The 15,107-nt window shown below is 41.4% G+C and overlaps 1 protein-coding gene across 2 annotated transcripts in view; it reads right to left on the bottom strand.

Moving 5' to 3' along the window:
* Window positions 1-15,107, bottom strand: part of LNX2 (ligand of numb-protein X 2) — a 60,206-nt gene that overhangs the window by 22,842 nt on the left and 22,257 nt on the right. The window contains exons 1-2 of one of the 2 annotated variants that reach the window (XM_075084177.1): window positions 8,603-8,668; window positions 4,856-5,374 (exon numbers count right to left, since the gene is read on the bottom strand). In XM_075084177.1, coding sequence (XP_074940278.1) covers window positions 4,856-5,256 — 401 coding nt within the window. In that variant the 5' untranslated portion in view covers window positions 5,257-5,374; window positions 8,603-8,668. Of the gene's footprint in view, window positions 1-4,855; window positions 5,375-8,602; window positions 8,669-15,107 lie in introns of those variants that run through there. The other variant, XM_075084186.1, reaches the window with a different exon arrangement.

Below are 15,107 nucleotides of genomic sequence, written 5' to 3' on the forward strand. Positions count from 1 at the left end.
CAGCGAAGTGACCTTAAACAGTAATTCTGGCAAGATTTACAGCTGCAATTCAGAGTAAAACATGGTGCTGCTTTGGAAAGTTAAGTGTTTGGGTCTTGGTTTTTCTTTTGCCAGAAAAACAAAGAAACAAAGAAGGAAAAAAAAAAAAAAAGAAAGAAAGAAAAGGGGCACTAGGAGTTATCAAGGTTTGGGAATCAGAGAAGACTCAGGAAAAAGAAAAAAAGAGTGGTTTTGTTGCATATTCCTCTCTCACACCCAAACAATTTAAGGACCCTACAAGAAGCCAGGTAACCTCAGAGCAGAGAACAACCACAGAAAGATCCTTCATCTTTCCAGCAATGGAAAGAGTCCATAGGGCATGGAGAAACTCTGAATCTGTTGCCTATCCACTTACTCAGGTGTAAGAAAAGACCTGCCAAAAGAGGGTTAAATCCTACAGATAGTTCTGGTGCTACAAAGAGCAGGGTAGGGCAGTGCTTGCAGCTAACATGGGACCAGGTGGGAGGAATGGGACTCAGCAGCGCTATCATAAAACAACAAAATAACTGGGATTGCCAAGATTTTGAATGATAAAATTCTGTATCTATACAACTAATTTTCCCATGGATCATGTTAATTTAAATCCATATATTAAGTGTGCCAACTGACATGCAGTGAATAACTCAATAATTTCTTCAGTTCCAGAAAATACAATCCTATATAACTTAACGTTGTCATAAAAACTGCTTGAATGTTGGCCTCAATATTAAAACATTTGGAAAAACATCACTATTCAAAAGGATAACTTAAACTACTATAGGAGAATATAGGAGGGGAAAACTGAAGTACAACTCAAAAGCAATGTATAAACCACAGTCCCTAACCCTCTCACTAAGAAGCTGTATGAATTTCAGAGTATGTTTTTGTACAATGGAGTTTCTTCAGGTCTGAAAAATCCATAAGAATTAACTGAATTAAATTTGTACACAGAAAAGCTCAATAATTTTTTTGTCAGATTTCCTTCTGATAAATTTACCTTCGATATTTAGAAGTGGAATTGGCACCTGCTTTACTAAACATTAACAAATTTTCTATACCAAGTGACTGGGAAAAACAGTACAACTCAGCATTACTCATACATATTTTTGCTTTAAATCAGATTAAGTGCATTGTGTTTAACTTTGAAAACCACAGTTTCCAAGTGAATGTCATGAAACTGAAAGACTGATAAATCAAGAATATTTTTTTATGCAACGAGGTATCATGGAGTGCAATTAGTGACCATGAAGTAATCAAGTTTGTATCTCCTGCCTCTCCATCTCCTTGCTGGAGCAGCTTGCAGTACCCTTATGCTCTGAGGTGCCTTCTGGATATGACGACATTTTCTTCCAGCTCTTATGCTCAAACGGAGCGGATTAAAACAACACTGGAAAACTGAGTGTGAATGTTTTTAGACAGTGAATACTAACCAAACACATTGCATTTTTTAGAAATACAAACTAGCTCATGTAAGGGCTTGTTGAGACTGGTTTATATTAATCTACGCTGAAAATTAAAATAATACTGAATTTTATATTTCTTTCCTACATTTAATGATCAGTAGTAGAATTTACTGGAGTCATTAATCCATATAAAATCACATTCAAACTATGCAGTTGCTGGCATCGTTTATGTCAGCAATGATAATTTACAGGTGTTCGGATGTTTGCAGATAAACTTAATTGAAAACTGTAAATCACCATATACTCAAAATGCGTATCGGCATCCCAAGACAACAGAAGGAATTGAAAATGAGCAGCCTTCTGCAACTGAAAGCTTTTTTCCAGCTGACAAACAGTAAAAGCTAGTGACTCAGCTCACTCAGATTTCATAATAACCTTGTGCATTAAGTAAATGAATATTTCATATATACCTAAAGAGCGCATACATAGTGTTCCATGTACAAATAAATTACGTGACCCTGTTGTAAACAGCCCTAATATCATTCAAAGAGATGCCAACCAAGGAAAATGGACTGAAGAGGTGAGGGATACGACACTGACAGAAGATGATACAAATATGTAGCAGGAGAGCCTTGCTAGCATTTTGCCTTTTATTAAAATCAAATTAGTTCAATATTAGGATTATAAATCAAAGAAACAGGCTTCCTCACCACCCTAAAGTCATCATATAGAACAGAAATTACTTGACTGGAGGAAACAAGCAAGAGCCTAAGCTAACATGGAAATAGCATGGAGAAATAAAAAAAGGCAAAAAAAACTAGAGAGAAAGGCTCTTCATGAGTCCTCATACCTCCCTGACATGGACACCACACATATGTACATTCATGCTGTGGGTATAACAACCAACAAAACCCAGGCAACTCCAGGCTCACCACAGGGTTGCTGCATTTCCTGCATGCCCAAGGTCCTCCCACGCTCTGAATCGCAAGAAGCCTTCAGGATGTGGCGAAGAAGGAAGAGGGCACGCTTGAAATACACATGTGAACAAACTGTTTCCAAGGCAGGCGGTGGCTCTTTCCCCTTCTCTGTGGAGCACTTGCCTGTACACACACCCACACCACATCTCACTCCCAAACAACCTCCTCTGCAATGTCACCCTTCACCTAAAGACAGTCCCCAAAAGTCACCAAATGGACAAAGACCAAGACTTGGACAGAAGTTCATGGGGTAGATCCATGCACCTCTCAAATAAACCTTTCCATCCAAGTAGGCACCAGTGTTGCTGGACCGGACTGAGGGTGGGTGGAGGAGGCACAGAAATAATATCACCCTCCTTCTGGGGAGGGCGACAGGAAAGGAAACCTCTCCCCATCCCACTGCAGCCACCACTGTCCCTCCCTCTGGGCCCGGGGTTTTCAATCCCAGTGTGGAGGGCTCTTTGCCCAAAGAGCCAGAACAGATAAGACTACCAAACCATGAAACACCCTCACGAAATGGGCAACTGTTGAAGTTTATGCAGGCTGGTTTGAAATATAAAGAGGAAAAAAAAGGGTATCAAATGGAAAGAAAGGAAAGCAGGTAAGAACAAAGCCCATGATAAAGTCATGGAAATTAAAAGATCTCATCTCAGCTGATGACTGAGGTGACCAGAAAAGTTAGGACTCATCAGTTTTCATGAAGAGTTGCCAGAAAATATGCTTGTTTTTACAGCGCTGCTGACAAAAACACTCACATACTGAACTGTGTTTTCCTAGCGCCTTTTGTCTATGTACAATGGATATGTGCAATGCTTATTCTTCTGGGCTTGATGCTTTTTTGCAAGGACAGTTACATACTCTTCTGAAACCTCTCTCTGCAAAATAAACATAGGTTTTCAAATAGCGTTGAGTTGTACACAGGGAATATTTTTTGGTAGCAGATGCAATTCACCTGAACTGGATCCTTTGAAGTCAGATGCATTTCCTTTGAATACATGATTTCCGTCTCCTCATAATATGTTACTATACTCCTCTTATAATTTCATAAATCTCTAAATGGTTTAAAGTTAGTTGGTGTAGACATGCATAACATTTTTTTAGCCCTAACTCATTAATTCCACCATATTTTAGTTTTAACATAAATGGCATGTCCAAGTTTTTATTCATGACTCATGTAATGAAATAACTAATGATTAAAAAAACCTTATCTGCTTATTTGCTGAAAATATTCTCCAACCTATACAGGAGACAAAAGAAGTCAAACATACCCCTCAAAACAAGTTTTAACATTTTTCCATTAGAAAAATAGCACTGCCTTACAGACAAGAATGAAACAGCTTCACGTAGCAGGGTATCACACACATGGCATGGAGGCAAATCCTTTGCTGGAAGAACAAAGTGCACTAGTCTGCATAACATGAAGTATCATTCTATCTGAATCTGACAGTCATAGAATCATGGAATTCCAGGGTGGAAGGGACCACAAGGATCATCTGGTCCAACCTTATAATAATCTTATTTCCCGCTTTCTATCATGGCCTCTTTTCAATAATTAAGTATTTAGAGTAGGGCAGCATAAAGCAGAAAAACTATAAAACTGTTAACAGTTCAAAATAAGGTCCTACACATTTAGGTGCAGGTAATATTGGAATGCATCTGACACAAAATCACTCACAAAGGTTGCACCAAAACTTCCCACTGGTGTGAAGTGATTAATTTCTACCAAATTAACAGGGTGTTGCAAGTATTCTAGAATAAATGAAAACAAACAAAAAATCCTAGAAACTACATCATGCTTGCACGACATTCCATCAACCTGTTCAGTAAACAGGTTTTGTTTTGAATAGTGAAAAATAGGTCTTGCAGGAGTCTTCAGAGATACCCTGTTCATCTGCCTACCTCAAAGGAGAATCAATTCTGCTGTAACTGTTCCTGATAAAGGTTTGTTTCAGAAGCGTTTATGAACATGTTAAAGTGGGGAATACACAACCACCACACAAGCAATCTATGCCAGTGCTGGACCATTTTAAAGCTTTTCCTAAAATCTGAACTAAATCTCTTTTGTTCCTGTTGTACTATTTCCTTCCTCTTTGCAGACAGAGTTTGCACATCTCTCGTTTTCCCCCTCCCTCAGCATTTTTCCCCTACCATAAACCACCCCCATTTTCTTTAGCTTTTTCTTCTAAATCATGTTTTTTGAGACCTCTAATGAATCATGTCGTTCTCCCCATGACTCTCTCCAAGTGTTCTTCACTATTTCTGGTGCAATGTCCAAAACTGGAATCCAGTGCGCTAGTTGTTCACAGTTACAGACTGACCCTTTCCTACGGTCATCTACTGTGAATTTAAAAACCAACAACAACCCTCTCCCCAGTCCTGCCCCCAAACTGTACTGCTACACAAACTGGCCTACCAAGTGTGTAAGGAACATGCAACGCAAGCATCTGCACCGCTCACCTGTTTTTGAGATGTGCCGCCAGGTCACACCGCTGCATGACTTCCTGACATACGGAAGAGAAGGGGCACAAAACAAATAGCTTGTCTAACAGTTTATGAACAAGAATACTGGATTTTTTGCAGAGTTTAAAATGGAGTCTTTTTCGATCCAGCGGGCAGAAATCCTTCTCCTGCAGAAAGTTCCTTAGGCACTTGTAGCAGAAAGTGTGTCCACAGGGAGTGTCCAATGGCTGCAACAAGGGCTGAAGGCAAATGTGGCAGACCAAGTCGTCGTCCACTTCATTCTGGTAGTTATAGAGGTGGTTCTCCCTTGTCCAGTGCTGCTGGCCACACTCAAAGCACAGAGGGTTCAAGGAGGCATTCTGCTCCACCAAAGCCATGTCGTCACCTGCAGTCCCCATTGTACACCTAAGAAGGCTGAGCGATCCTCCTCCTCATAGGATGGAGTTGCTCATGTAAAGCTCAGAGGGAAGCAACTTCTTCCAGGGTGACTTACACTCTTCGGCCAAATGTCATTCTCTGCAACAAATAAATAAAAATTATTCATTTTGCATGAATTATGAAAGTTCTTGTCAGAACTTTTGACTTCTGGGTTTACCAAAACACAACGGCTAGACAGATTAAGCGAATATTCCTGTTTTCTGTAAATTTGTCATAGAAAAGAGCAACAAAAAAAATCTGAAAGCATAATTCCTTTTACAACATAAATCTTTTACAGCTTCATAACAACTACTGCACTGCATAGTTTTCACCTGCAAGACTACCAGTTTGTGACAGCAAGGACACTGCATTATGCAATGTCACACTAAAAGCGCATAATTAGTGTCTAGCACAAAAATACCCTATTGTGGAATAACGGTTGTATGATCAAGTAATTAAATGTGTTCTTTAATATGAGATTATAATTTTAATCTGGTGCTACATTTTTTTGAATATTAATGTAGAATATTACACATTACAGGTCTAAATACATTGCATTAAAAATAATGGCAACAAACCGCTTACCCTGTACTTTCCTATTAGTAATATTGCATATATGTCACCACTTACCTCCAGGTTTTCCCTGTGGCTTGCTACACAATAAGAGGGGCTGAGTCTATCCAATACGCCACATTTGATTTAATATAGAGCCCAGTAATACAAATATGGAATAAGCTAATCATATGAAGCTATTGGTTCTAAACAACTAACCTGTTCTGCTTTTTATCCAACAAAATTACAGCATACTCAGTGTGATGATAATCATGTCAGTCAAAGGACTGTAGGTCTGTCACTGTGGAATTTATTTTCTAAACTTTGTAAGTTATTAACTTTTCCCCTCTTAAAATAGCTACCTGCTCAGGAAACTGTGCAGCCGTCAGTCTGCAGTTTCAAACACTAAAACTAAATCTTTATCTCTCCCAACCTTATTTACCTGTCTCTCCCTTACAGAATCACATTGCTTGACACTCATAACAGGATGATTTAGCAAACAAAACAAGTTTTTTCACATTCTTAAGAGACCTTCTAATTCTAGTTTTGGTAAATGTTCTCGGGGGGGGGGATCAAATTTGAGCAATGCTTACTTTGCGCCTAAATTCTTTATTGCACTTCAGCAAGCAACACTCATGACAGACACTTACTGTATTGTAGCAGAGTAGTAGCAAGCATACAGAGAAATGAAAACCGCTAGTCTAGGTACCAGCCCATCATCTTTATTTTTAGCTGCTGAAATGTAGTCATAAATATACACTGAAATTCAATTCATGTAGAACGCATGCATTTCACCATGTCTTACCGTTTAAGAGAATCCCTATTTTGGTTTTTGCCCCTGAACCTCATACATCCAAGCACAAGACTTAGAGCACATTTTACAAGGATTATTATATCCTTTGACGCAAAAAGGATTAAATAGTAATTTGTAATCCAGGCTTCTATTCTGCCATGGAAATTGATGCTCATCACTGCCCTGTCTTGTTGTAGATAATGTGCACCTTCTGGAAAGGATTTAATGAGGGAAGAACATAGCAGTTCTTTGTTACTGGAAACTAAGAATGCAAAATGAGACCCTAAAAGAGATTACTCAAAAAACAGTCTTAAATGTGTTACGTAAGAGTTGAGAGATTGGAGAGCAGATAAGGAGAGCTGCACATGGGGCCCTCATGCTCAAACCGCAGCGCACTCTCGCTCTGTTTTCATGCTACTGGATTAACGCAGAAAGGATGAGACCCATCTAATGGCTGTCCTTTATGTAATGTAAAATAAACCAGATAAACGTTCTAGAAAAACGCTGCATTGGTTTGTGACTTTACCAAATTATTTTGCCACTTAGGACACTATGAGAGGAACACACAGTGTGTGTTTTATTGTACTTAGGGGTACCGGCAACACCAATACGCAGAGCAGAGGAAAGGGACATAGAGAACAGGCAGAGAAAGCCATTTTAAGAGCTAGACCCACTCCTACTATTGACTACAACCAGGAGTCTTCCTCTTCCTCCAAGTAGCCCAGGTCCCAACAAGGGAGCAAGTCCTCTATCAGCAAGGCTATGGAAACACCCTGGGACCATTCTGTGTACTGCAGTTATGGAGCTCTGGTTACAGACCTCTAACAGCAAGCATCCTGAATCTGCTTTCTTTAAGGCTTGTAGCATAGCTATTCTTTGAAGTCTACATGACTCACGTGGCAGTCTGCTACAGAGCACCAGGCAGTGTCACACAGTAAATATACCCATGAGATACTTTGACCATATACTTGCTATAGTCAAAGATACCTTCACCCCTCTTTTGGAAGGTTGTAATTAAATAATTTTGTGCGTTAAAAGCTTTTTTAAATAGCTTACTATAAATTTTGAACAAAAAGTAAAATAAGAAAAGTTACTGAGAGATGAGACTTTCACTGTCATGTTTTAGATTTTCATGACAAGCCTTCTCTCTTAGGAAAGGTACATCCAGAGACAAGCTCTATTTACTGGAATCACAAGAGTTTGTCCTCAGTGAAACACAGGCAGTCACTCCCTATTGCTCACCACCAAAGGAAGTGAGCAGACAGACCTGTTCCCATGTGTCGTAACACTGCTGGTGCAGGGACAAGAGCCCTTGGCTGCGCTTTGCTGCGGAGGTGCCACTTCAGGCCAGAAGCAAGTTGTTTCTGTAGGCTGCTGACATTGCCTCTAGCCGCTTCGCAGCGCCACCAGCATCCTGTTAGCTTAAACCATCAATAAATTCCATATAAACTAACCCCACCACCTTTTCTGCAGCTGACGTGACCACCCTTCCACTACTTCTCTGCCAGCAGTGCTGTGGGAGAAATAGATAGCGGATTACAACATGAAGATTGAAAAAAAAAACAAACCCTAACCCAATCCCTCCCCCCGTCCCCCCCCAAAAAAACCCCTAAACCCAAAAATCAACCAAAAGCCGCATTGAGATTTCTTCACTTTTGCACTGCTGTCTGCTCCCTTCACTGCTGTGCTGCATTTGGGACAAGTCTGTTCCATGAATGAGAAATGTGTCACCAGGATTTCTATTGTTTATATACCACAGCTGCCTAATTATTTATTCCGAGACTTTTTACAGAATATTCCCAATGTAAAATATTAACTGATTTACAAAGTCCACAAATACAGTATCTGTGGTCTGAGCAAAAACTGGGATGGCAGGCACGGTCTAAATTTCACTGATGTAAAGCACTATACCCTGAAATCCACAGTACTGGAGCACTGCCATTTAAAATACCCTCCTTCAACCCTGTTTATGCATCCCTTACATTATTTGCTGTATATCTTATCACTGCAGATCACCAGCTCCACAGGACCGTATCAGCTCAGGAAAGCTGCAGACAGAAAAAATAGTCAGAATTATAAAAAATATAAAGAGGGTAAAAGAGCCAGCCAGGCCTGTTATTCAAGTCATATAATTCCCTAGGAAATAATTCTCCTGGGACTTCATTACAACAGCCGAACAGTGCAGGTGGTGCCCTGCTTTCAGTTTTAAATCACAATCCACTTGGGAGCTGGGCAAGACTGGACATCCAACTGTGCAAATTTTAATTATTTTTTTTTTAAGTGGAGTGTGCATGAGAGCAATTTTAGACTGAAAAAGACAGCTTTATCCTTAGGCCTCCTCTAGTTCTGACTTATTCATTCAGCTAACATTCTTTGGAGAAGCTTGACACATTTTTACAAAAGCATAAGATGTCAGGCTTTATACCCACATCAGATTTCATGATGTTTATTCCTTCTGTCTGAATGGGCACTATTAAAAAAAAAACAACACTTCAGTTTGAAGTTAATGGAAATACATATTTTGCAATGAATGCTCTCAGAGATTTAAGTAATCTGTTTCTAAATTCTCATATTAACGTCCTGGACATTTCGAGCCCATTAACTGACTGTTCAAAATTTTACCAAAAAAAAATCTGAGTATACGCCAGAAGCAAACAACTAGGGAAAATATCCACCTTACCAACTAATCTCTTCAAAAATTTTATACCACAATTTCCCATTTTGTTTACTACCTTATGAAATTTCCTTAACCAAAAGCAAAGGTCAAAAGAACATCCTTTGATGAATGACACCCCTGTTCCTTTGCTGGACTCTGGTGTACCTGTATCCCAAAACAGCTGGGATGCAGATCTCTCAGTTCTGTGGCTAACAACGCTCTACGACAGAACGGAGATGTCTCTAACCACTGAATTAATGCCTAATTTATACTGTGTAGCTTAAACCAACTGCAGGTGAGAAAATGTCCACCTGTATTTCCTCTCGATTAAATGCTACCAGGTGCTGGCTGCTTTTTCTCACTCCAGGGGGCTCAAAATTTTGCTGCCTGCTGGCAGCACAGGAATGCCTCAGCATGTCCCTTTCTTATCTCTCCACAGTGGAGAAAGGGCAGGTATGGAAAGAAGTTATAACAGCTATGGGTAAAGTTTCATATGACCCTAAACTCAGGCGGTCCTTTCCTAGTAATTCATATTTGTACTTGCAAGGCAACACACAACACGTATCGATCAAACATTTGGAACAGCAGTATGGTCATCACCCTGGATTTCAGGAAAGGTTGGCTTAATTTTAAAATGTCGCAGGATTTCTGAAGCCTGTTTCCATGGCCATGGCACTGGAGTGCCCCAGCTAGCTAGGAAGGATCTCAGGATAACCAAATTCCCCTCCTGCCTTGTTCAAATGCCGGGGCTGTGAACAGGACCTCTTAGCAGCCAGGAGTGGAGGAGTGGATCAACGCAAGTCCCAGGAGCGGGAAACTAGACAATGGTTACATCCGTTGCTTACAACCACATCATAACTGATTAAAAATTAGTTCTTAGCTTCCAGTCCAGTATCCTTCACAGGAATTGCAGCATCAGGCTGATGATTCATAACTGTTTTCAAAGCAGACCCTAGCTCGAGTGGAAAAATAAAAGATAGCAGAGACTGTAATAAAAAACATGATGAGAATAAATAGCTGACACACAGCACTAGAGGGGAAAAGTGTTATTCCACATCTTCCAATAAGCATGACCTAGCTCATTAGATACAATCTCTGCTTTAATATTAAAGCCATACAACAAACAAGTGAACCAGAACTAGCAATTTGTATTGACTTTACAATATCTATGTTAATTATACAGGTATCTGAGGGCTGCACTGCCTTCCAACACCAAACCCCAATTTGATTTTAGTCCAAGTTTATGAGACTAACCCTGTTAGACTCTCTTTTCAAAATGCAAATAACTGAAAGTGTTGTCAAAAGATGGCATCTGGCAGCTCAAAGTCAGGAAAAAACCTATGAGAGACGGGCAGAGCACAGAAATTAGACCGGGACAGATTTCTGCTAACGCTGCAGCCACACTGTCACCACATGCCAATTATCCAATACACCTACTTTTTGTACCGATGGACACTCCTTTTCCACGTTTTTTTAAAGTCATTCAGCAGAATGACTGGAATTTTTATATTCAAATTAAATAAAATTGTGCATGAATGGTAACTTTGTTCTACTGAACCACAACCAGGCAAGGCTGGGCTTGCAGTTAAAAAACATCTCTCCACTGATTATTTCTTTGCCTCTGTGCTTGCTTTTTTGCTCCATCAAAGCAATGCCCACACAGAGAAGGTGTCAGCCCTATACCAGATGTTGGCGTGGCATCATCACTGCAAAGACAGTGGGTCGCAGGTGATGCTGCTTCCCCACTTCAGGGGCGCAGGTTTTTACATGCAATATCCTAAAAAAGATGTGCATGCGTGCTCCCCTTGCTGGGTATTTCTGGAGTATGGCATTCTTCCAGGCTGCGAAATGAAACCCTGCTTAAATCTGGTGAATAAGGAGTGTTTGGGAAAATTTAATAGGACTATAAGTTGTGTTCGGTATTTGTGGAGTGCTGGTTTCCGTGGCAACGGGGGGCTACGGGCTTTAATTACCGCCACAACGTTAAGGGCCCCTGCTGTACAGCGGCGTGTGCGAGACACGCTGCCCGGCAGGGGAACTGGCAGGAGGAATGCCTGTGCTGTCCTCTCTGCCCCGCGGCTGCCTGCGGAGGTTTAGGGGGTGCGAACACCCATCGCACCAGGGAAGGAAAAGATGTGAAGAAAGGGGAAACCAAGGGGAAGCACAAGACCATCTGACCTTCGGAGAGAATATGGATAACGCCTGCCTCCCAAAACCAGCACCTCAAACTCAGGGATGCTCAAAACCAGGGGATGACAAGAGGAAAGAGAAGGACGCGGTGCCCAGAGATAAAATAAGTGGCCAGAACGTTTTGCTCAAACAGCAAAGATCATCCTGCAGCCATTTTCTGTTGCACAAATGGACTGGCTTCTATTTTGGGACGAGGAGATTAAAATAGCTTTACTTTAGTCAAATTGGTCTCGAACGAGACAAGGAAGATGAGGATTGTGACCCTACAGAGGTCTCTGCAACAAAATATCCATTCTTTATAGCAAATCACAGAATCACAGAGCTACATCTGACAAATCATCTCAGAATAGAAGAAAAGGAGACAAGAGCATGAATCTTTAATGAAGATACATCTACGCATCTACAGATTAAACTTTGCATATTCCTACTGAACAAGAGGAGCGCTGAAAAAGGAAGAGGTAAAACACACAAGCCAAGCTGGACAAGTCACCCAAGTTCAGATGGCTGGGCTGCTCTTCTGGCCTGCAGGAAGCCTGAACCCCCTGGAGGAGAAAGGACTTGAACTTGCACCTCCTCCTCCGCAGCCATGGCAGCCACTGTTGCCCACCTCACCCAAAGTCTCACTCACAAGTATTTACCCTTCTCTGCCATCCTGTTTCACAAGAGAGGTGGCAGCCACCTTTACAATTTGCAAGATCCATTTTCTGTGGGCACATTTACTTTCCTGCTGAGTGGAAAGCAAAAAGCCTATTTCTAGAGGCTAACCCTGCTTGGTGTCAGAAGCCATACTACCACAGGAACCCCCAAATGTGGGACAAGCGCCTGGGGGCTCAAGATGCTGCCAGGTCTCCCAACAACCAAGCAGGTTTGCAACTTCTAGGCCTAGGCATATAAAAAAATTCTCCATGAAGCCTCCTTCAAGCTCCTAAATCCCTTCTTGGATTTTACAGCAGTGAAAAAAAAAAAAAAAAAGAAGTGAAATGAAAAGTAAAATAACCCACACTTACCTGCCAGTAGAGCCAAAGACAAATTTCCTTCCTAGCACAAAAAGCATAAAGAAAGAAGTACCTCATTACTGCTGTTATACAGGTGGGCTTTAACATCCAGTGGGAGCAAAAAAAGTACCCCAACAGTCAAAAATCCATGACAAGGAGACTATTAGCGAGGCTTTCTTCTCACTGATGGAGCAGAGGAAAAAGGCAAGAAAGAGTAAAAAATTTGCTTATCTGCCATGGCTATTTTCTGCAGTGCAATCTGTCCACCAGCCCTTGCCATATGTGCCACCCTTTCTGTTTGGAGAGATGAAGGCAGCAGAAAGCTGTCCATCAAGATGCTAAACCTTCTGGAAAGCCCTCCCCGCGCACTTTACCCTGAAACGGGGACTTCCGTGGATGAACAGAAAACACTTAACTAGATTAAATGTAGATGGTTCCTGGGTATACACAGAGAGAATTTGATTTGATTAATTCAAATTTTAAGGAGCTGAAGAGATTCAAAGAAAATAAAGAAGGAAGCGATGAACTATGTTTCCTTCTTCTGCTCTTCTGTATGACCAGCCCCCCACCCCTATGGGTGTGCATGGAGAAATTCAGGGAGACAACATTCGGATTAATCACAAAATGCCTTTGATGACAGAGAGAAGCTGGGGGTGGAGGGGTGGAAAGAAGGATAAAAGAACTTTCTGGGTAGTTGAATCGCAGGACTATTTTCAGGGAGAAACACCAGCCCCATCTCTTCCTTCAGGCATATGCCACCTTGCCTAACGTGTTGCAGCTGGTTTCCCCCATCAACCACAACTTGAGTGATGTGGAAAGCTATTTTGAAAGGTAAACTACGCTGTTACTAAGCAGTTCTTTAGCTCAGCCACATAATTGAAAAAATGAAGCCAGCCCCTACTAAGCTAACCAAAAAGAAGAATCTCTCTCAAAACAAGAATTATTAAGATCTGTGCAAGATGGAGCCAAGAGGAAGCATTTCAGAGACAGCTCAGGTAAATGATAAGCCACACCCTGTCCTTGCTCTGCAGGAAAGCAGGTAGAGTCCTCCGTGGGACTGAGTTGCCCATCAGCTGCGAGTAACCCCTGACAACCCATGGCCAGAGGAAGAAACCTGAAAGTACGGGAGAAAGAGTGCAGTGGATGGTCTAGACAGAAGGTTTGCTGCTTCAGCCTCCAGCCTCAACCCCCCAAGCAGCACCCTGGTAGCTCAGGAGCATCACTTGAAGAGCTAAGGCAATCCCCTAAACCGGTCTGCTCTGCCTAGAGACTGCTTATTTTCTCCCTGATGAAAGAAAACAAATATCACCACATCAGGACTCTCTAAAAAATAAGAAAATAAAAGCCTTCTTATGCCCACAGTCAAAACAGTGTTTAACTCAGGCTACCTACACGCAGGCCAAGTTAGCCAGGAGACATGACTTGCTCGCAAGCAGGGGTACCGCACGCAGAGCGACTGGTTCACCTGCGAAACCAGGTCTGCAGCCCGGTGTGACCAGGGAGCAGCAGAAAGCTGTGCCAGCTCCGGCCACCCCTTGACAAGCAGGTGACTCATCCTGAAAGAACTGCCGCGGCCGAGCAGTCCCTGCCTGCGCCTGGGAATGACGTTAGGATGCCATCTACTAGCTGTCACTTGAATTAACTCCATGATAAAGGCAAATTCTTTGATTCTTAATGCTTTAGGGTGATGACTGCACCTCTCCCTATTAATGCTGCTGATGCCATTTCGCTTTGCTGGTGTATGTAACTTAATTTCCACGTAATTTCCAGGGAGAAATTTCCTTCTGATCCACATAAAAAGGTAATTTTCAGAGCCAGCTGCTCGACCCAGCTTTGAGCACACAGGAAAGGCAGATCGCAACCTGTCCTCGTGCTCTTGTATATTTGCACAAGATACTCCGATATTATTTTGCAGGACACTTGTCAGAAAATAAAAACATATTCTGCTTACACTCTCTAAATGTACACGTACCGTACCTCAGACTGATGTACTCTGCACACGGATACTGAAAATAAATGGCTCCGCACATGATCAGAATTTACATAACAAGAACAAGTTAGATCTAGACGCTGCAGTGTTAAATATACAAATAGTATCTTAAATAAAACACATTTAAATATTTTGTATGTAAACAGGTCTTTACATACACAGTAGACTAGTACATGGGGCCTGCACACAGGATTCAGAGAGGGAAGCAGACATCAAGTTGACTATGTAAAGTCAAGTCTGGTTATACAGATTTGACCGAGACAAAGAATATGGAAGCAAAGACAACACTGCGTTTGTTTTGCATTGAACTGTAGGAACCACACATTCTCCTCTTCAGCCTTGTAATTCCTCAGACACCAAGAAAGGGTGGAGACAACATTTGTTGAAGTAAAAACAACACCACCCCCCAAACATTTTTCATAAAATATTTATCCCCTAACCATGGGTGCTAGCTGTTCCTTTCAATTACTTTCCCTATTAGCTTGGCTGACTGAACATTAAATATATACATACATATCTAAAAAAAAATTCTAATTTCAGCATATATCAGATAGGGAGGCTTTTACAGTGCAGTTATTTATCTGTCTGAGGTCCAAAGTTTGGCTGTTGCAGTGCGTCCCCTGAATCCTGTTAGCACTCTTAGAAAGAAAATACTT

The sequence above is a fragment of the Phalacrocorax aristotelis genome, chromosome 1 (assembly GCF_949628215.1).
Source record: "Phalacrocorax aristotelis chromosome 1, bGulAri2.1, whole genome shotgun sequence".
Taxonomy (NCBI): Eukaryota; Metazoa; Chordata; class Aves; order Suliformes; family Phalacrocoracidae; genus Phalacrocorax; species Phalacrocorax aristotelis.